Source organism: Colias croceus, chromosome 9 (genome assembly GCF_905220415.1).
Source record: "Colias croceus chromosome 9, ilColCroc2.1".
In the NCBI taxonomy this organism is placed as follows: Eukaryota; Metazoa; Arthropoda; class Insecta; order Lepidoptera; family Pieridae; genus Colias; species Colias croceus.
Genome location: NC_059545.1, coordinates 6,682,887 through 6,704,133, shown reverse-complemented (window position 1 = coordinate 6,704,133; position 21,247 = coordinate 6,682,887). Strand labels below are relative to the sequence as shown.

General features: G+C 34.6%; 1 protein-coding gene across 1 annotated transcript; it reads left to right on the top strand.

Annotated features, from left to right (window-relative positions):
- Positions 1-1,119: 1,119 nt before the first annotated feature.
- Positions 1,120-19,288, top strand: LOC123694494 (probable helicase senataxin). The gene is made up of 16 exons (XM_045639944.1): positions 1,120-1,510; positions 1,832-2,804; positions 2,891-3,731; positions 3,851-4,011; positions 4,253-4,387; positions 4,477-4,715; positions 6,849-6,957; positions 7,383-7,544; positions 8,140-8,279; positions 12,228-12,347; positions 12,431-12,564; positions 14,216-14,360; positions 15,646-15,886; positions 16,770-16,926; positions 17,539-17,719; positions 18,959-19,288. Exons 1-16 carry the CDS (start codon positions 1,328-1,330, stop codon positions 19,103-19,105), a joined length of 4,068 nt encoding a protein of 1,355 aa, XP_045495900.1. The 5' UTR covers positions 1,120-1,327; the 3' UTR covers positions 19,106-19,288.
- Positions 19,289-21,247: the final 1,959 nt, after the last annotated feature.

Sequence of the window (21,247 nt, the reverse complement as noted above, 5' to 3'; positions counted from 1 at the left end):
AAAATAATAATAAGCTATTCTGATTGTATTCAAAAGTTTTTAAATAGATGATCATATATTTGAGTGATTTTAAACCAGCTTAATAAAGTTTGAAATAAAGGAAAAATAAAAAAAATGAATTAATGATGGTTCGCTTATTGCAAAATCACAATTTAGATATTCAGATTTCTGCAACAAACATTTATGCCCAAATAGCTTATTGCAATATTTAACCAGAGCTTTTTCTAAATGCAAAAATGTTTTGCAAGCCCATGACATATTATTGAATATTTGTAAAAATTACGTTTATCATGATTAACAGAATTATAACATCCATCGTTGCTTTTAATATTCAGCGAATCACTTTAAGATTAGAACAAGTTTTCACCAAAACAAAAATACGTAGTCAACACGTGCGATGACGGAGTTTTGAATGACGCGTGTTTAAATTTTTTTCACTAGCGCTGCTCGTGTTTTGGCGTCACTAGCCGGCCTGTTTCTTCTTTAAGCATTTGTAATGTATTAGAAAGGAAAGGTTGATATACAATGAGGTTGTTAGTAAAAAACAAAACACTCGAACCCTCACCGGCCCCCGATTGTTCAACAGATGCTGAACAGATGCGGCTAAAATGTTGTATGCTAGAGTTGTAAGCCGTGCGGCGTGCGCGTGTTTCTTCAGTCTGTCTCTCGCTAGGTAACTTAACTTCGTTCCATCCGGATTTCCTTTGAAATCGCTCAAGTTTTTTTTTATTTTTCGAAATTATCCTCAAACCTATGAAATTATGGGGTGATTTTCAGTGGTATCTAAGTAATCGTTTTTTCTCCCTGTACCTGCCGGAAACTAAAACCGGAAAGTGTACCGGTAAGGTGGCTTTACTTTTTACCATCCATTTTTCCAAAATACTCTCACTTATTTTAAAGTACCTAGGTACCATCATTAAAGTCAGTTCTCGGTTCTTCTAAATTTAAAAGATGCGTACAAAATAATCTTTGGTCCTTGTGGTCCTTAGCATCGTAAAATTAAAATTTGGAAATCTGTATTATTCTTTATAATCTGCACGTACGATGAATATGAATTTGACATACGACACATGACATATTCAAAATGTGTTCAGACTTCAGAATCAGAATGACAGTTTATTTAAACTTTGTGGGAAATTGGGAAGCGGCGATGTTTTTGCGGTTTTTTTGTTATTTCTTCCAGTGAATTACAATATTAATATATTATGTTAAATAGTCAATAATTAGCGAGTAAGGCTTAAAAAAACTTAGCTTATAAAAATAAATATATTCTATAAGTGGCCTCATGTTGAAGACATAAACAAGAATAAATTCATAATTAATCAAAATGGATAAATGGAAACTAATTCGCCAACACTTCGGAAGTGAAGAATACGAAATTAATGATGAAAAAGATGTGACTTTAGGACGAGGCATAAATAATACTATAACTATTTCAAGCATAGTTATATCAAGAAACCACTGTGTTTTTAAATTGAAGGATAATGAAGTAACAGTAACAGATTTGAAGGTAGTACACCTATTTGTTAAGAGTTTCTATGTTCCTCTGCAAATATGATAAATAATCACTATAACAAGTGTAGGCATTATCAAAATTATTTTTTCAAATTGGTTTATTACATTCTAGGGGTCCTCTGATACATAATAATATGTTGGTTCTCCCAAATAATTTTCAGAAAAGTAGGTATATATGCTGATGATTGATTATGAAGAGTAATAATTTCACCATCCGTATCTCTATCAAGTCAAGAACGGGTTTCTACTTTATTATATCATTTGACATTATTTATCCATGTTTAGGATTTATTTGACTAATTTTGTGTTGTTTCAGAGTTCAAATGGCATATATGTAGGCTTAAAAAGAATTCCTCCAAATATTCCTTATCCATTGAGTGAAAATGATATAATTGGACTTGGTTGGACAGTTGGCGCTGCACTTTCTGCTATTGATGATAATGAGAAATATGTATTTAAACTTGTTAAAGAAAAGGCCAATATACCCATTAAAAATAGAATTCAATTTCAAAATGAAGATGAAATTACTGAATCAAAATCATCATTGAAAAGAAAGCTGAGCTTATCCCTAGACAGAATAAAGAAGGAAAAAAATGATGATAAAAATGAATTTATTTGTGTATTGTCTGATAGTGATAGTGAAGAAAACAAAATAAATGCTCAATCTGATATGAAAAAAGTAAAATTAGAGCAAGAACATTCAGATAATATAAAAACTGAAAATGATGAATTACAATATGATGCATTTACAATAAAACAAGAATATTTAGGTCATGATGATGATGAACCAATTCAAATTGATAGTGACAGTGACACTGAATCACAGCATTGGTATTTAAGACTCTCCCAGAGTTCACCGGGAAAACCATTTATAAAAATACCTACTGAAAAACCAAGAGAAAGTTCACAAGAAAATTCCTACAGTCAATGGGATGATGGTTTACCAATGGAAGACGATGAAGACATCTATTTACATGACTTGATCACAATTCCTCCTGAACCTCCTAAAAGTGATGAGAACATTGTAAATCAACAGCATGCTGATAAAGAAGAAGTAAATACTAACTCACTAAGTAATAATCTAGATGTAGTTGAAAAAATTCCTCCACATCTGGTTGCCAACAACAAAGTTGATGGCATTCTAAGTAATGATATCATCCCAAATTTAGCAAGTTCAAAAATAACCAGTATTGCACAAAATGAAGCAACAAGCACAAAGGCAGCACAATTAATTGACCCACTTTGTAAGCCAAGTAGAAGAAAATCAAAAGCCAATCAAGATTTCGAAAGTAATTTTGTTTTATATTCTTTATGTGCAGTTAGTGTATATACATATATTAAGCTAATTTTATTCATTTTTATTTATTTTTTGCAGTCAAACATAAAAGTAAACATGATAAGGATAGTAAAACTACACAGAAATCCAATAAATCAACATCAAAACGGAGTATAAGTAATTCACAGAAAGAAGAGCGTAAAAGGAAATTAAAAGAAATTGCAAACAAGGAAAAAGAAACCGGAGATTCAGAAAACAGTTCAAACAACACTCATAAAGCAGTAGTAAACATTAAAATAACTAATTCTAACCGGGGCGCATTTTTAAGTAATGTTGTACATGCTACTATTAAACCAATGAAAAAGAAGAGTGCAGATAAGACAGAAGAAACAAATAAATCTGTTAAAAAATCATTGGATAAAATTAGTATTCCTCCTGAACAGAAAGAAAAACAACATAAAGATGAAACAAAAGTGGTCAAAGCAAAGAGCAAAAGAAAAAGTAGATCTGACAGTTCAAAAAGTAAAAATGATAATAAAACTCAAACAAAAACTCCTGCACCAATAAAAACTATTAGGCCTTTAATGGAAATTGACCCTTTTAGTTTTTCTGGAAAGCCAGTATCAAAAGTGGAGCCATTGCCAACTAATAAAACTAAAAAGAAAGTCAGATTTTCAGATGTAGAACCAGAGGTTCATGTCTTCGAAATTGAACCAGGGAATAGAATGAAAGAAATTAAATCAATTAAAACATCCTTGGTAGATGCAAGACAGATGCCAATTTTCTCATTAGAAAAACTAACTTTAATGAAAATTCTAAGGTGGAACCCACACTGGCTCGATGAACAAACAACTAACAATGAACCACCACCTATACTGGGACATAATAACACACCTATGGCAATATTTCATTCTTTTAATAGTCACAAACAATATATACAGTAAGTGATTACATTTTGTAAAGCACTTATAAAAAAATTTAGGATTATATAAAGTTAATAATTTATTGTTATATCTGTTCTGCTTGAGCTACGAAAGTATATATAAATAATATTTTTAGGTTAGTTGGAGATTTATTACTAATGGAAATATGGGAATGTTTAACACAAGGACACATGAGAACAAGAAATCAAACTAAGCTGCTACAAATGAGAATTGAAAACCTACCACCCGTACCTCCACTTGAGAGATCTTTTGAACTTTTTAACCTCAGTGTAAACAGTAAGAAATACTATTGATGTGTTTTACATTTTTTTTTTTTATTTGATTCTTCTTTAGGTGTGTTGGGAGTAAAATTTCAAGGTCGCGTCATGGCAATACCGTCGCGTCATGGAGTAAGACGACGATTTTGGTATCTTTAAATCGAGATTTAAGAAGACCAAAGAGGTTTTGCAGAAGGGTCATAATATGCTCTTTTTTTTATTTGGAATACAAACTGAACAATAAATATATTTAATTTCAGTTTCCATGCCAACAACTGACACAAAGAGTGCACCCAGGGTAGGTGATGTATTAAGGGTGGAATTTGGACCAGAACAAGCTAAAAATTTTAGATTTTTCTTTGTACATAATGTAAGAACATTACCTGCTCCACCAAGTAAGTTACCACGTTTGGAAAAATAATTTAATATGTTCCCATATTTTTATTTTTGGTATTATGTTCAAGGCATTTTTTTTTTTTTTCAGATAATAAGAATACATTCTTCAGTATATCCCTTTATACAACATTTACGGAAAGAATGAAATTTTTAAAACCAGGTGAACTGTTGCTTGGCCGAATCCTTGCTTATATAAATAAGGAGCTAATGTTGTTTGAAGCCATGGAGTATTTATCCGGATCTCCACTGAGTGAGGCCATCTTGAAACCTGAACCTCAACATTTTATGAGATATCAAAATAATCCAGCAATAAGCATGAATTCTGAGGTTAGTACTGATTCATAATATATATAAAAAAAAAATGTATAATTTTGAATATTTGTCTGTCTGTTTGTTCCGGCTAATCTCAGGTACGGCTGGACAGATATGGATGGGAGTAAAGAGTAGCTTAGGCTATTTTTTATACCGACATTCTCACAGGAACATTAGGATAGCTCAATCGCGCGCGCGGATGAAACCGCGGGGCGCATGTAATTACTAATTAATCATACAATTCGTTAAACAGTACAAAAACATTGAATACTATAAAAGTACTTTCTTTTTTATCAAAAAGAGTTATGATCTACATGTTGGATTTATGAATAAATTTAATGATGAAGAAACTATGAAAGAAAATAATTAATATAAAAATAAAGAAAGGCCGTAATATAGGATTCGAAACCACGGATTTTTTTTCACTCTACACACTAGCTATCAATCAATCAATCAATCGTAATCATTTATTCACCATAAATACAAAATTAAATACATAGAAATCATTTTCTTAATTAATTAAACATAAAAAATACAAGGATATTATAATAGGACCTGATGATTAAAAAGATAATATGACCTACACTAAGACAGCTTGTATCGTAGGCCTGCAACCCTTCCTGATTACAAATAAGGTAAGTGGTACTCATTATATGTGTGAATGTGTGTGTGTGTGCGATTTGTGGCAAGACTGAGAAAATAACATGGATCAGACCAGTACAACTTTAAGCATTTGCTCAATTGCTTCACAATCATACTCACTCAACCAGTTTCGTATAGCACTGTTGGCATCTCTTATGGACATCGAAGGCAGGGCTTTGGTCATTCTATTGTATATGAGAGGTCCAAGAAATGCCTGCTGGCGTTGAGCAAGCTTAGTGCTTGTTTTGGGCTGAGAGAAGACTTATCTTTCCTTCTTTTTTACCTATAGGGTTAGAACTGATTAATCGGTGCTGATTTAAGAGAATTTTTTGAATAAAGAGTTGTCTTACAGTTAGTTCCCCACATTCAGCGAATGACTCTGATGTATCAATCAAATCAAAGGCCTGAAAATAGCGACTTTCAATGCCGCTCTTTGAGCCCGTTCCAGAATTAACATATTGGTACTTGTTGCACGTCCCCAAGAACTGCAGCAATAGGTTAGTAGTGGCTTACAGAGAGCATCGTAGACTTTAATTATTAGGTCACGATCGGATCTGGCGACTTCTTGGAGATTTTTAAAAACATAAATGAGCTTTCGAATTCTTACTTAGATACTCAATATGAGGTTTCCAGCAGAATCTGCTGTCTAGGATAACTCCTAAGTACTTGATGGAGGTAACGCGTTCCAGTTCAGGACATGCACAGGAAGGAATTTGGCAGCTCAGATGTGCATTTAATGAAATTTGCTCTTGGACGATTACGCGTTTGGGAGAAAAGTATAAACTTGGTCTTTGCTATGTTAAGAGAGAGCTTATTATTCTGAAGCCAAGTAATTACTACTTATAATCCTTCCTCACCATTTGACTGAGCCTCCTGCCAACTGTTCCCACTGAATATTAGAGCTGTATCGTCAGCATAAGAGAAAATTTTACCTTGCTTCAAGGAGATATTAAAGAGGTCATTAACGTAGACCAGAAAGAGACTCGGGCCGAGAACACTGCCTTGAGGTACACCATAGCTAACTTCCCGTTTTTCAGTTTTAGTTTTTCAATTTTAGTTTTTTGTTTCCTGTTTGTCAGATAATCTTTTAATAGAGACAGTGCATTTTCCCTGATATCTAGTTTATCCACAAGGGCGGGTATGGAAATCGTATCGAATGCCTTTGCTAAATCAAGAAAAACTCCAACTCGTTTGTCCAAATTATCAACAATGTATTTTGAGATATTAGATACAGCATTTAAAGCTATCCGCCCGCGAATTCATCCTGTTCCTGTGGGAAAAAAACTGTTCTATGTTCTTTCTCTGGTCCCAAAGTATTTGTGTATCAAATTTCATCTTAATAGGTTGAGTGGTTGAGGCGTGAAAAAACAGACAGACTTGTTACTTTCGCATTTTAAATAATACTTAGGATTACTTACTTCAAAAATGTTTTTTAACAATTAATAATGTTATCGTTTTTTACAAATACATAAATATTTAACGAAATTAAGTGTAACCCACTTTCAGTGGATAGCATCTTTGAATGAAAGTCAGAAACGAGCAGTGGTAGCCTCCGTAAGTGCGGCGCTCGGTGACAAGCCGAGCATACAAATGGTACAAGGGCCTCCAGGCACAGGTATATTGAGTCATTCTTATTCAGTTTTTCTTATTGTTTGACGTTATGATATAAATGATTTTTTTTAAAGAAGCAACCAAGTAAAATAAGAGTTCTTTGCCAGTTTCTTCCCTATTTAAAATGTTTTCCGAACTTCCGGTAAACGAATTTTATGTATCACTAGCGGTCCGCCCCGGCTTCGCCCGTAGTACATATTTTGCAATAAAAAGTAGCCTATGTTCTTTCTCAGGGTCTAAAGATTGTCTGTGCCAAATTTCATCAAAATCGGTCCAGTAGTTTATGAGCCTATTCATTACAATCAAACAAACAAACAAATTTTTCCTCTTTATAATATTAGTGTAGATAATTCATAACGATACCAAAGCCTGCAATGCTTGAAACCAAAGGCAATGATTATTTACGTTACATTGCTATTTTTCTTTCAGGAAAATCAAGAGTTATTTGTTCAATGGTAATGTCATATTTCTATGACGCAAACGGCAAGAGACAACAAAACCGAGGGAAAATATTAATTTGCGCAACAAGTAACGCCGCGGTCGACGAGCTTGTTATTAGATTACTGAATATACGACAGAGCTTGCCGAAACGTGAGTTTAAATCATAATTATAAAGTTCTTGTCAATTAATGCAAACAATTTTTTCGCACCGAGAATTAAAACTCAATTAATTTTATAGTTTAAAAAAAAAGTGACTTACTTGTACTGAAGAAAATAGACATGTAAAGATTCTATGTACTTACATAATGTAAGTTATTTTGAAAAAAAAATTCACCAATAGAAAGTTAGTCTATTTATTACGAAATATTTATTTACGTCTCGATTCAACTGTAAAAGTAGCAAAGAAGAAAGTAAAGGGTTATGCATTTGTGAATTGTATTGTTCATGTCTTTCGTTCCTTTCAATGTAAAAGAGTTATTTATCCCAAAAAAAGTGAAATAAAGTAAAAATTATAATAAAAAAGACGTGTGGCACTCGAGGACTGCTGCGGTAAAGCTATTGCATAAGCATGCCTTCAAGCCACACCTCCGTGCCCGTCAGTGTGGGGAGCGTGAGGTTTTTTCGTTAAGGAATTTCTCAGTTCGGTCCCCGCGCTCAAGGCCCGCGTTAGAAGCTATGCAATAGCTTAAAATAAATCTTTATTAGACCTTTTGTTGTACAATTTTAAATGTTAAAATGTGAACAGAGGAGCGTTTCCGCATGGTGCGCGTGGGTCGCGTGGAGGCGATGCACAGCCGCGCGCGTGACGTCAGCTCGCAGCAGCTCGCGCACCGCGACGCGGCCCGCCTCAACGCGGAGCCCGCGCACGCGGCGCTCGCTGAGGAGGTATATATAACAATATAGGTACAGATACATACAGTAAGGAAACTTCATACAAAATGTTCGAAATGGCTCCCCCCCATCAAGCGTGTTTACGAGGGTATTGAGGGGGATCGATAGTAGCGGGTGACACAACCACAGATTTTGAATAACAAAGATACATAGTATAGAAAAAAGTTTAAAGTGATGTCATTTCACATTAAATAAATATCGATTGTTTCAGTTTGTAGCCCTTTCAATAAATATATTTGTAAATACCGTATCTGACTACAAGTTAAAAAGAGACTATTTTTTAATTTCTATAGATATTATGGCAGTATGAGTTTTAAATTATGTTGACATATTTTCTACCAAAATGATAGCTACAACAACTAAACAAGTGATAACTGCGTTAAAAACAACCGACTTCAAACTTGCACTTGCAACATTGACAAATACAGACAAAAATGCTCATAAAATAAAAACTACTGGGCCTATCCGAATAAAATTTTTATGGGACCAATTCGACACCATCCCGCATCGAACAAAAAAAGAATCACGTTAATCGGTTCAGAAACCTCGGAGTAATCGGTGTACATACATTAAAAAAAAAACATACCGGCCGAATTGATAACCTCCTCCTTTTTTTTGAAGTCGGTTAAATAGTACCTATTAGGAGTCCAGTCTGTTTAAAGATCGCATCTATTTTTTACGCAATCTAGAAGAGCATGAAAATCTAAAAAAATGGAAACCTTAAAAAAATCTTGTTTAAATTTATGTGCATAATTACGTAAATATTAGGGAAGAAAAAGATAGATATTATAATTATTGTATTTTTATCGATACGTGGCGTCTCCACTTTGTCAAGCACTAAGCCTGTCAAACTATTTTCTTTTTCTTCCTAAAACAAAAAAGTAAGTAGAGGTTCTATGCTCGTATAATTATAATTTTAATTTATTTTTGCATATTTTGTGTTTTTAGGGTTCCGTAGCCAAAATGGCAAAAACGGAACCCTTATAGTTTCGTCATGTCCGTCTGTCCGTCTGTCCGTCTGTCCGTCTGTCACAGCCGATTTACTCGGAAACTATAAGTACTACAGTGATGAAATTTGATGGGAATATGTGTTGTATGAACCGCTACAAAAATATGACACTAAATAGTAAAAAAAAGAATTGGGGGTGGGGCCCCCCATACATGTAACTGAGGGATGAAATTTTTTTTTTCGATGTACATACCCGTGTGGGGTATCAATGGAAAGGTCTTTTAAAATGATATAAAGTTTTCTAAAAAACATTTTTCTTAAAGTGAACGGTTTTTGAGATATCAGCTCTCAAAGTCGTAAAAAGTATGTCCCCCCCCCTCTATTTTTATAACTACGGGGTATAAAATTCTAAAAAAAATAGAGGTGATGCATGCTAATTAACTCTTTCAACGATTTTTGGTTTGATCAAAGTATCTCTTATAGTTTTTGAGATAGGTTGATTTAACTGTAATTTTGGTTAAGTTATTTGGAGTATGATAATAAGAGATTATTTGCAATATACAGATCACCTAGGTGCTCCAATAATACCTTAAAAGAATTTATGAACAAATATATATTTAATGAACATTCTATGCCTACACTAATTTTTGGAGATTTTAACGAAGATTTCCTCAAACAAAACTACATACATAAATTTATGCAGAATGCGGGATATACACCTCTTCTCCAAAATTGTATAACCACTAGAGGTGAAACTCACCTGGATAATATATTTGGTAATTTTAATTGTGAAGCTGGTGTATATACTTCTTTATTCAGTTATCACAAGCCGATTTGGGCACGCCTATAGCACGGAATATTTATAAATACATATATAAAATTAATATTCATACATAAAAGTACAAGGCAAAATATCGGGAGAGTTTAGGCTCCATTCACCAGGTGTATAAATTGACATAATAAGTTTATTATATTTGCTGCTACGGAACCCTTTGTGCGCGAGCCCGACTCGCACTTGGCCGGTTTTTTAATTTAATTTAATTTATCGTTTTAAAAATAATTTAGTAGGTATACCTACATACAAGTATTGTAAATTCTGGTTTAAAATAATTATTGAATATATGTATAATACAAATATCAAGCATTATAAATAATTTAGGTACATTGAATAGCCTTCGGCGTCCATAACAAAACTAGATTTCGAAAAACGTATTTACTTTTACAAGCTGTATTAATTCGGATTGTCTTATTCTTGTAAATTAATATTTAGGCTACACCATTTTTGTATTTTAACGGGTTTTAATCTCCAAATTACCACAAAATCAACTGTGAAAAAAAGCAAACAGAAATATACAGGCCGAATTGATAACCTCCTCCTTTATTTTTTAAGTCGGTTAAATATCAAAAAGTATAGCTATACGTCATAATTTCATCGCAGGGGCTTAGTTTCATAACTGTATGTACGTAGTATATATCTGTCAACTGTGTATATATTCACTTTCTGAAGATATTTATTTATTTACACTTTATTGTGCTGGCATACCAGCAATCCAAATTATATTGACCGACCCGCGAAGACGCAAAAAAAAAACGACTTAATAATAATTTATTGTAATAAAAAAATTACATTTTAATATTTTAAATTATATCTAACTTAAACTACGTCCCTCCGGTTCAATGTTGGAACCAAGAGTGTCCATCGTCTTCGGCGGGGCAGCGTCGGTGGTGATTGCCGTCATACTTTCTGGAATCGAAAGTGTGCGCGATGTCGCAATCATTACCGGGTACAAGTCATTACTGTGGCCTTATGCATTCTTATAATTAATGTGTGTTATACGTACTTAACATCCTTAAAATTAAAACTTATTACTAGTCCAGCACAGAAAGCGTCCTTATCACTTAAGAGTGATCTACTCCGGGCAACCTACCCGTTTCAATGTTTTTTTGACATGTACTGTACTATCTGGGACATTCAACTTCTCAAAATAACGGTAAAAAATTGACCGATGCAAAACTGCTTATGCTGGAGGCAGTTTTCTAGGAATGCAATAGACTTTGAACATTACTGCCACGGAATAAGGTGCTATTTTGAATAAACGTATTGTACAACGTTATATATTTTTTTTTTTTTTAATTTTTTACTGTCATTTTACTCGTTCGGTACTTTCAATATCAGTTAAAGTTTTTTTCATATCTGTAATAGTTATGGAATAATCGCCTGTGCACACTTAACCATTACACCCTGTATAGCAAACAACCTTTCCGTGTACGTGATTTATTTATCATAATATCATTTTTAACAAATTTTTTAATCTATACATATAATAAATCTGTAGAAGGGTCAATTCTGTACATCGAAAATATTGAAAAAATAAATAGCGGGGGGTGTTACTGGATCGATACCAAACCCAAATATGTGATTAAAAAAATTTTTGTCTGTCTGTCTGTCTGTCTGTCTGTCTGTCTGTATGTGAAGGCATCACGTGAAAACTAGCGGTTCGATTTCGATAAAACTTGGTATAATTATACCTTATTATCCTGGGCGTAAAATAGGATACTTTTTATCCTGGAAAAATACGTAGAAAAAAAATAATCTTAATTTTTCAGTTTTATCCATAGACGTTGTTCCGTAGAACCGCGAACACACGTTGCGTATTATTATAGGCCTAGCCGTATTTGGGAATTGGGTCCAATAGATATTTATAAGATGTTATTGTCAGAGGTACTCAAAATGGATAAATAAACACTCCACGCGAAGACCGACATCCACGCGGACGGAGTCGCGGGCGGAAGCTAGTTTATAATACTTGTGCATAGAAGTATTTTTAAATAAAAAATCTAGTTTATATTAAGAATAATTTTTGAAAATAAAAATTGTAGGTTAAAATAACAAATTTTTATCCATGGGAGAGATTTTGGCCCAAGTGACTGCGAAGTTTCCAATAATATAATATAATGTAATTCTTATGATATTGATTTTAATCCGTTAACAGATTTCACACTTAGAAGCAAAAATAAATATGTGGAGAACTGCTGAAAGGGAAGCAAAGGATCCAGTTCGAGTAGCGTACTGCCAAGGACGGGTTGCCAACATTGTAAATAGGATAAATTTGGTAAGAAATATTTACATTATATAGTAAAGACTCACAAAAAAATGGCTTTCCATTTATAATTAATATGTTTTTCTGTTTTAAAGATTAGAAATAATGGCGGTGGATCTGGAGAAGAATTACGACCGGATAGGCTGATAGCAGCTGAGAGGAGAATTATCGATTGTGCAGATATTATCGCGACTACGCTGTCCAGTGCGCAGAACAATAAAATGAGAGGGTATGTCACAATGTATAAAAAAATAAGGTTTTCCCAAAGAAACGCTTTTTTATTTATTTTTTACTTACATACTTTTTTATTTATTCATACACCGTGTTACTAATCAAAAATAGAAATAGCGACTCTTATTATAGTACGATTCAAACTTTGGCGGCTCGGAACATCGTACGATCCGATGCGCAACTTCCGAACCGCTATTAAGTTTGAATCGAAACAAATGAATAATTTATATTATAGACGATCTTTTAAACACGTTTCGTCTAAGATCTGAATATAAGTCGAAATGCAACGGCGTGATAATAGAATGAGACCAATTTTATAATAAATTTAGTGTATTAAAAAATGTATTAAAAATGGGTTGACTGGGAAAATCCTGGACAGGAAATTTTTAATGAATTAAAAAAAAACATTTTTGTTTTTTTAATTAATTGCAGTATCAACATAATAAAAAAAAATTATAATAGACTTAAAGTATGAAACCTACAGAATGTGCAGTCATAGTCGTTTTCTAATATTTACCGGGACAAACGGCTAGGTTGGCTGATATAAACAGGTATGTCGGTACCAGTTACTTTCACTTGATAGGATGATGAAAAAAAAATATGTCAGCGCTGTTTTATTACAAAATTGTTTTATTATCTCGAAACTGCAATTAATAAAAAATTAAAATAAAAGATTTTTAATAATTAATAAAAAATATCCTGTCCAGGATTTTCCCAGTCAACCCATTTTTAATACACTAAATTTATTATAAAATTGGTCTCATTCTATTATCACGCCGTTGCATTTCATTTTATATTCGGATCTTAGACCAGTTGTTCTGTCTGTATCTAGCATGCTATCTGTGGCTTTAGATTATGACATTCTAATCTAGACTAATATTATAAGCTGAAGAGTTTGTTTGTTTGAACGCGCTAATCTCGAGAACTACTGGTCCGATTTGAAAAATTATTTCGGTGTTGGATAGCCCATTTATCGAGGAAGGCTTATAGACTATACTAGCTTATCACCCGCGGCTTCGCTGGCTTTGTCTAAAACCCTAATAAATTATACGTATACTAAAACTTTCATCTTGAATCACTCTATCTATTAAAAAAAACCGCATTAAAATCCGTTCCGTAGTTTTAAAGATACAAAGGGACATAGGGGCAGAGAAAGCGACTTTGTTTTATACTTAGTTTTATGTCATTTCGCTAAGACCCTCGGGAGCGGAGCACTGCAGGTAAAACCGCGGAGCGCAGCTAGTCTTAATATATATAAATCTCGTGTCACAATGTTTGTCCTCAATGGACTCCTAAACCACTAAACCGATTATAATAAAATTCGCACACCATGTGCAGTTCGATCCAACTTGAGAGATAGGATAGGTTTTATCCCGGAAATCCCACGGGAATGGGAACTGTGCGGGGTTTTCTCTGAAAACGCGGGCGAAGCCGCGGGCGGAAAGATACAAAGGGACATAGGGGCAGAGAAAGCGACTTTGTTTTATACTTAGTTTTATGTCATTTCGCTAAGACCCTCGGGAGCGGAGCACTGCAGGTAAAACCGCGGAGCGCAGCTAGTTAAACATGTTTTATAAATTCATCATTTTAATACGTACATATAAATTGATTGAATTGTTTTGAAATAGTTGGTATTGAATGTAATGCAGCGTGCGCGGTCGCATCGCGCTGTGCGTGGTGGACGAGGCGGGGCAGGCGATCGAGCCGGAGACGCTGGCGCCGCTCACGCTGCACGCCACGCGCCTCACGCTCGTCGGCGACCCGCAGCAGCTGCCCGGCTTCATCTGCTCGCAGGTATCACTCGATAATTATTAATTAGAACAAAAATCAGATAGACCCTGTCCTCTTAGGCAGGAAATTCCTGATACCTGACTGACATTCTCCATTTGAAATGAAATGAAAATGAAAAAATATTTATTTAGACCCACATTATAAGAAGTTTACATAAATGAGACACGACAATCGCCTAAACTAGGTACTAGACCTGTGCTATAGGCGATCGACGCTTTCCACTCCATAAGACACAGTGCCATTATAACGTGAGTAAAAGCGAGTTTGTGTGGGTGTGTGTGAGTGAGTGTGTGTGGGTGAGTGTGTGTATTTGAGTGTGAGTGTGTTTGTTATATGTTATATTTAAATAAAAAAAATGTTGTGTGGTTTTATGAAACCACGGTAAAAGTGAAACTTTTTTTCACACTATAGACATTTAACTAAAAATTATCGTATTTGTACGATAATTATCGTACGTATCGTGCATCACGCGACATGCGCTACACAGACCAAAAAGTTTGAGACGATGTAATAAAAGTTTCACTTTAAAAAAAACAAATATAGACTCGGTTCTTTATGCGGGTAAGATAAAAATAGTATATTCCCTGTTTCCGTGGCTATATACAATTTATGTTATATTATTACGTTAGGTATTTACGGGGTAAAAACCTAAAAAAAAATTGCGTGATATTTGCTAAAACACCGGTTTCAAAAAAAAAATTATTAATTCCATATAAACTAAAATCGCGTGTTTACTTTTATTTAAAACACTAGCTTCCGCCCGCGACTCCGTCCGCGCGGATGTCGGTCTTCGCGTGGATGGTTATTTCTCCATTTTGAGTACCTCTGTCAATAACATCTTATAAATATCTATTGGACCCAATTCACAAATACGGCTAGGCCTATAATAATACGCAACGTGTGTTCGCGGTTCTACGGAACAACGTCTATGGATAAAACTGAAAAATTAAGATTAATTTTTTTCTACGTATTTTTCCAGGATAAAAAGTATCCTATTTTACGCCCAGGATAATAAGGTATAATTATACCAAGTTTCATCGAAATCGAACTGCTAGTTTTCACGTGATGCCTTCACATACAGACAGACAGACAGACAAAAAATTTTTTAATCACATATTTGGGTTTGGTATCGATCCAGTAACACCCCCTGCTATTTATTTTTTCAATATTTTCAATGTACAGAATTGACAATTCTACAGATTTATTATATGTATAGATATATAACAATCATGTATTTCTTCCTCTGCTTCCTCGTTTCAATAAATTTATCATATCGTTTCTCCACTAGCGCGCCAAAAAGCACGGTCTGGGCGAGAGTCTATTCGCGCGTCTCACATCATGCGCAGAGCACTGGAACACGAACCCGGTGGTGTTGCTGAACCAGCAGTACCGCATGCACCCGGACATAGCGGATTACCCCAACCGCGCGTTCTACGACCGGCGCATACTGAGCGTGCCGCGACCGCCTGTGGACTGGAACGTACCGCCCTACATGATCGTCGGTATTAGTAGCGGGGATAAAGGACAAGGTTGGTTATCTTCGCCTCAGTGCTTAGTTGTTCTATCTACCATTGGTTAAATTTTACAGTATACGAATATATATGATACTAGAGGTCCGCCCGGCTTCGCCCGTGGTACATATTTCGCAATAAAAGGTAGCCTATGTCCTTTCTCGGGTATCAAAATATCTCCATACCAAATTTCATGCAAATTGGTTCAGTAGTTTAGGCGTGATTGAGTAACAGACAGACAGACAGAGTTACTTTCGCATTTATAATATTATAGTATGGATTTAGATCAAGAAACAACGAAAAAGAAAATAGAGGTAAAATTTAACCAATGGTAGATAGAACAAATAAGCACTGAGGCGACGTTATGGTGATGCTGTAATAATAAAATTTTCGCAAATTTCGACATTTGCAAAGGAATTAAAAACTACAAGGTACTTACCGTAAACACAGAATCTTGAAATTTGGTACGAAGCGACGTCTAGCACAGGTAAAGGAAAAATTTACAGTTACAACATATAAAAAAGTTTTATACGGAGATCTAAAAGGTATGCACGAGTTCGACTCGCACTTGACCGATATTTATTATTTTTTATCCAGAAAAATGTATTATTGTTGATTGTGTAAATTTTATTTTGAACCATCGTACGCATTTTCTAACATCCCACCCCACATAACAGCAACTATCGATCAGTAATTTTAATAGTCAACGTTTCAGACAAAACTAGTTCCTTAACTGTATTTAAAGTAAATATACCCCATAATTTTCAAAATTTTTTTACTTTCGTTGTCAAGGAGTACTGCTGCTATCATTATATTTTTAATTAGAATAAATGAAACATACAATTACACAAATATATCCATAAAATACTAATACACAAATATATTATAATAAAACTTTCAGGCTCATCAGGTGCAAATGAAATGGAAGCGGTGGGCGTGTCCCGTCTGGCGGCGGCGCTGAGCGTGCTGACTCGCGCACGCAGTCTATCGCTCGCTGTCATCACGCCGTATGCCGCACATCGGGATCTTATCAAGAAATTCATGAGGCAACTTGACGCGTGAGTAGATATAGATGTCATTTATAAATAATATAAATTCCCATGCTTTGCGACATTTCTAGGATACTACCTTTCCACACACAGTTTTCGCCCGCTTTGTGTAAAACCTAATAAGTTATAGTATAAAACCTTCCTCTTGAATCAAGCTCTCTATTGAAAAGTATCCATCAAAATCTGATGCGTAGTTTTAAAGATCCAAGCATACAGACACATAGACGGCGGAAAGCTACTTTGTTTTATCCTAGTGATAAATTCACATGCTATGCGATTTACGAGTAGTTTCATTTATTAAGATCATAATGTTTAACAAATTAATAATGAAACTGTCAGTTCACAACACAAAATCCATACTAATATAATATTATAAATGCGAAAGTAACTCTTTCTCAATCACGCCTTAACTACTGAACCAATTTGCATAAAATTTTGTATAGAGATATTTTGATACCCAAGAAAGGACATAGGCTACTTTTTACCCCGGGACATAGGATAGGTTTTATCCCGGAAATCCCACGGGAACGGGAACTATGCGGGTTTTTCCTCGACTGCGCGGGCGGAAAGCTAGCATGAGATAAATTTGATTAAAATTCGTAATGTAATAAAAAACAACAGATCGGAGTGCGCGGAGGTGAACACGGTGGACAGTTTCCAAGGGCAGGAGCGGGACGTGGTGGTGGTGTCGCTGGCGCGCTCGCACGGGCTCGGCTTCCTGGCGGACGCGGGCCGCATGAACGTGCTGCTCACGCGCGCACGGCACGCGCTGCTCGTCTGCCTCAACCCGCTCGCTGTTACCGTGAGACTTTCATATAAATAAAGACAATTGCATTTTTTTTTTTGTTGTAATAAAAAAAACGCAATTGTCTTTAATTCATTCCCAACTAAGATTCCCAATATTATTAACATTATAAAACAACATTTAAAGCCTTTAATCCCTTTTCCAAAAAAAAACAAAAGCCATCGACAATCTGCAACTAATACGTCACAGATAATCAATAGCCCAGAAGATTCTTTACAAAAATAAAAATAGTTTATTTACCCTTCTCAATTTCATACAATATGGAGTAGTAAGTTTAATATAAAACCTGTGTCAGGAGGACCCCCCCCCCCTCCTTAACTTAAAATAGGTTATATACATGAGAAAAATAAACTGTTTATAACTTAATATTAAAAGTTAAGTGTGGAGTGCATGAGTGTGTATGTGTGTAATGTGTTTGTATATTGGGTGTATGTGTACGTGTGTGTGTGGGTGCATGTGTGCGTGAGTATGTATGAGCTTTACTTACTACAAGCTTTACTTTACTTTACTTTATTTATTACATTCCATACTTTAATAGAGTTGCACACGGAGAACTTTGCAATTACTCACAAAAGAAAGAGAACAACAAAGCCTTAGCCTTATCAGTTATAAGTGATATCTCAACCGTGTGTGTACCGCTTAGTATCTATACTAATATTATAAAGCTGAAGAGTTTGTTTGTTTGTTTGTTTGACCGCGCTAATCTCAGGAACTACTGGTCCGATTTGAAATTCCGGTCGATGTTGGATAGCCCATTTATCGAGAAAGGCTAAAGGATATATCATCACGCTAAGACCAACAGGAACGGAGCTATGCGGGTGAAACCGCGGGGAAAAGCTGGTACCTTAAATAGATTAAAAATATTAATAAATTATAGACACAATCCGCATGGACAAGGACGCACACACACAGAGTATAAAAACGCACACGTGCGCACTAAATCGTTGTGATTAGCACGTATTTAATCCCAAAGTATTTGTTACAACTCAGAAGACTTAGGCAATATTATTGAATGGTTTATCACACGATCAATCTTTTTTGTTCTGAGACAATAGGAATGTTTAAGTCATCATGATGTATGTAAATAGAAAAATTAAATTGATTAGTCTCGAAATGAAAGGCAAACATAATATACTCACACATTATGTAATATACATTCCTACAGGTTTTCATCAGTGGAAAAAACTAGAAAATGATAATATTATAGATACTCACTATTATTTTTTCTTTGTGCAGAAAAACCATCAGTGGCGAACGCTTTTAGAAGATTCACAACAAAGAAGACTTTATACCAATTTGCCAAATAAAATGTGCCGAATGCCGTCTTCTGGACAAAATGATGACGATATACTTCAATACATATGTAATAAAAGAAGAAAATAAATCTCCACGACATATTGATTGTACATATTCGTTGATCTCTGTTCCTTTCGCAATTGGTCACATTACTGACATTTTACTTTTTAACTGTCATGTATTATAATGCCAAATAATTATAAAATCTAGTTTTTTTTTTTTAAGCTATTGCATAGCTTCTATCGCGGGCCTTGAGCGCGGGGACCGAATCGAGAAATTCCGTAACGAAAAAATCTCACGCTCCCCACTCCGACGGGCGGAGGTGTGGCTTGAAGGCATAGCGTGCAATAGCTTTACCGCGGCAGTCCCCGAGTGACACACGTCGTTTTTTTGTATTATTTTTTGAAATCTGCATATGTATCAAAGTATGTAGTTTATAAGTTAAAAATATACGCCAGCGGTTACATGCATAAAAGACAAAAAAGAAACATAAATTAGTAAGTAAAATTACTGATGAACTTATTTAAATATTGGAATATAGAATAAAAATAATTACTTTGTGGAAATTAATGCTTAGAATTGACCAGTGCCTTTTTCATCAATTAAATCAATAATTGTATGTAACGAAGTGTGAAATTCATTTCTACACAAATAGTTTCATAAAGCTGCTAGCTATTATTTTTAATATACGTGATATTAGATATTATCTCGTACGTTTACGTAACTAGGTACTTTATATAAAGGAAACTACAGCAATGCAGAAAACTACAATAAATGCTAGACATAAGTATTTGTACTCAGTATGTACTTTATAGACATATGTAATTGAAATAAATTTTTTGTACATAATTTTGTAAACTTATTTTATTTTTATTCGTCTGTAAAAGGAGGGTTATGTTTTTCGACTGTATGTATATTTCTTTGGTACGCCAAATAGTCCAAACCGCTGGAAGCATTTTGATTGGTGAAGTGTCCTAGTAGTACCATAGGTTACATAAATGAGCAGTAAAGTTTATAATCATAATAATATTTTTTGTTTACCTTCTCATAAAGGAAATACTATCATGGGCCGTGGTGTCAATAAGATGCATATTATCTTTACACTGAAAACAAAAAAAATAACGCGATTCTTTTTTATGAGCATAAACTGAGAATCGATCCAAAAGCATCTTTTGGTTGTACACTCTCGCTCTAATCTATACATTAATAAATCTGTAGAAGGGTCAATTCTGTACATTGAAAATATTGAAAAAATAAATAGCAGGGGGTGTTACTGGATCGATACCAAACCCAAATATGTGATTAAAAAAATTTTTGTCTGTCTGTCTGTCTGTCTGTCTGTATGTGAAGGCATCACGTGAAAACTAGCGGTTCGATTTCGATGAAACTTGGTATAATTATACCTTATTATCCTGGGCGTAAAATAGGATACTTTTTATCCTGGAAAAATACGTAGAAAAAAATTAATCTTAATTTTTCAGTTTTATCCATAGACGTTGTTCCGTAGAACCGCGAACACACGTTGCGTATTATTATAGGCCTTAGCCGTATTTGGGAATTGGGTCCAATAGATATTTATAAGATTTTATTGTCAGTACCTACTCAAAATGGAGAAATAAACCATCCACGCGAAGACCGACATCCGCGCGGACGGAGTCGCGGGCGGAAGCTAGTTTGATAATAATCAAGAAGCCACGATCGATATTTAAATCAAGGCAAAAAATTTTTTGCATCTAAAAGTGAAGGAAGCCGTTCTTAAATTAAGTGTTACACCACTTAAAACGACTTTTAATTAGGTAGATAATATGACACTTCAGTCGATAACACAATATTTATTGAAAACCCATGATGCGTTGATGTTTAGCAGTGCGAATAGCTGGCTGGCTTTAGGCACCAGATCAAAGGGGGCGGTCGCCGAAATTTTATACGTAAAGATAACATCTAGTCCTTGCAATGTAGATGATTTTAGCACATACACAATGTGGCGTAATGAAAGGCTAATATGGAAGCTGCGGGTGAAGGACGTTGTGGGAATTAGAAAAAAAATACTTTTGTAAAAATACTGTGTGGAAATTTTCGCACTTTCCCGGGCCCTGGAGGCCCATCGAAAATTTCCACTCTGGCATTTTCAAAAATCCAAAAATAAATTACTACTTCACCACTCTATAAATTTTACTTTAAAATGTGTCTTTGAAGTATACGTATTATCACTATTAACGATCGAACATT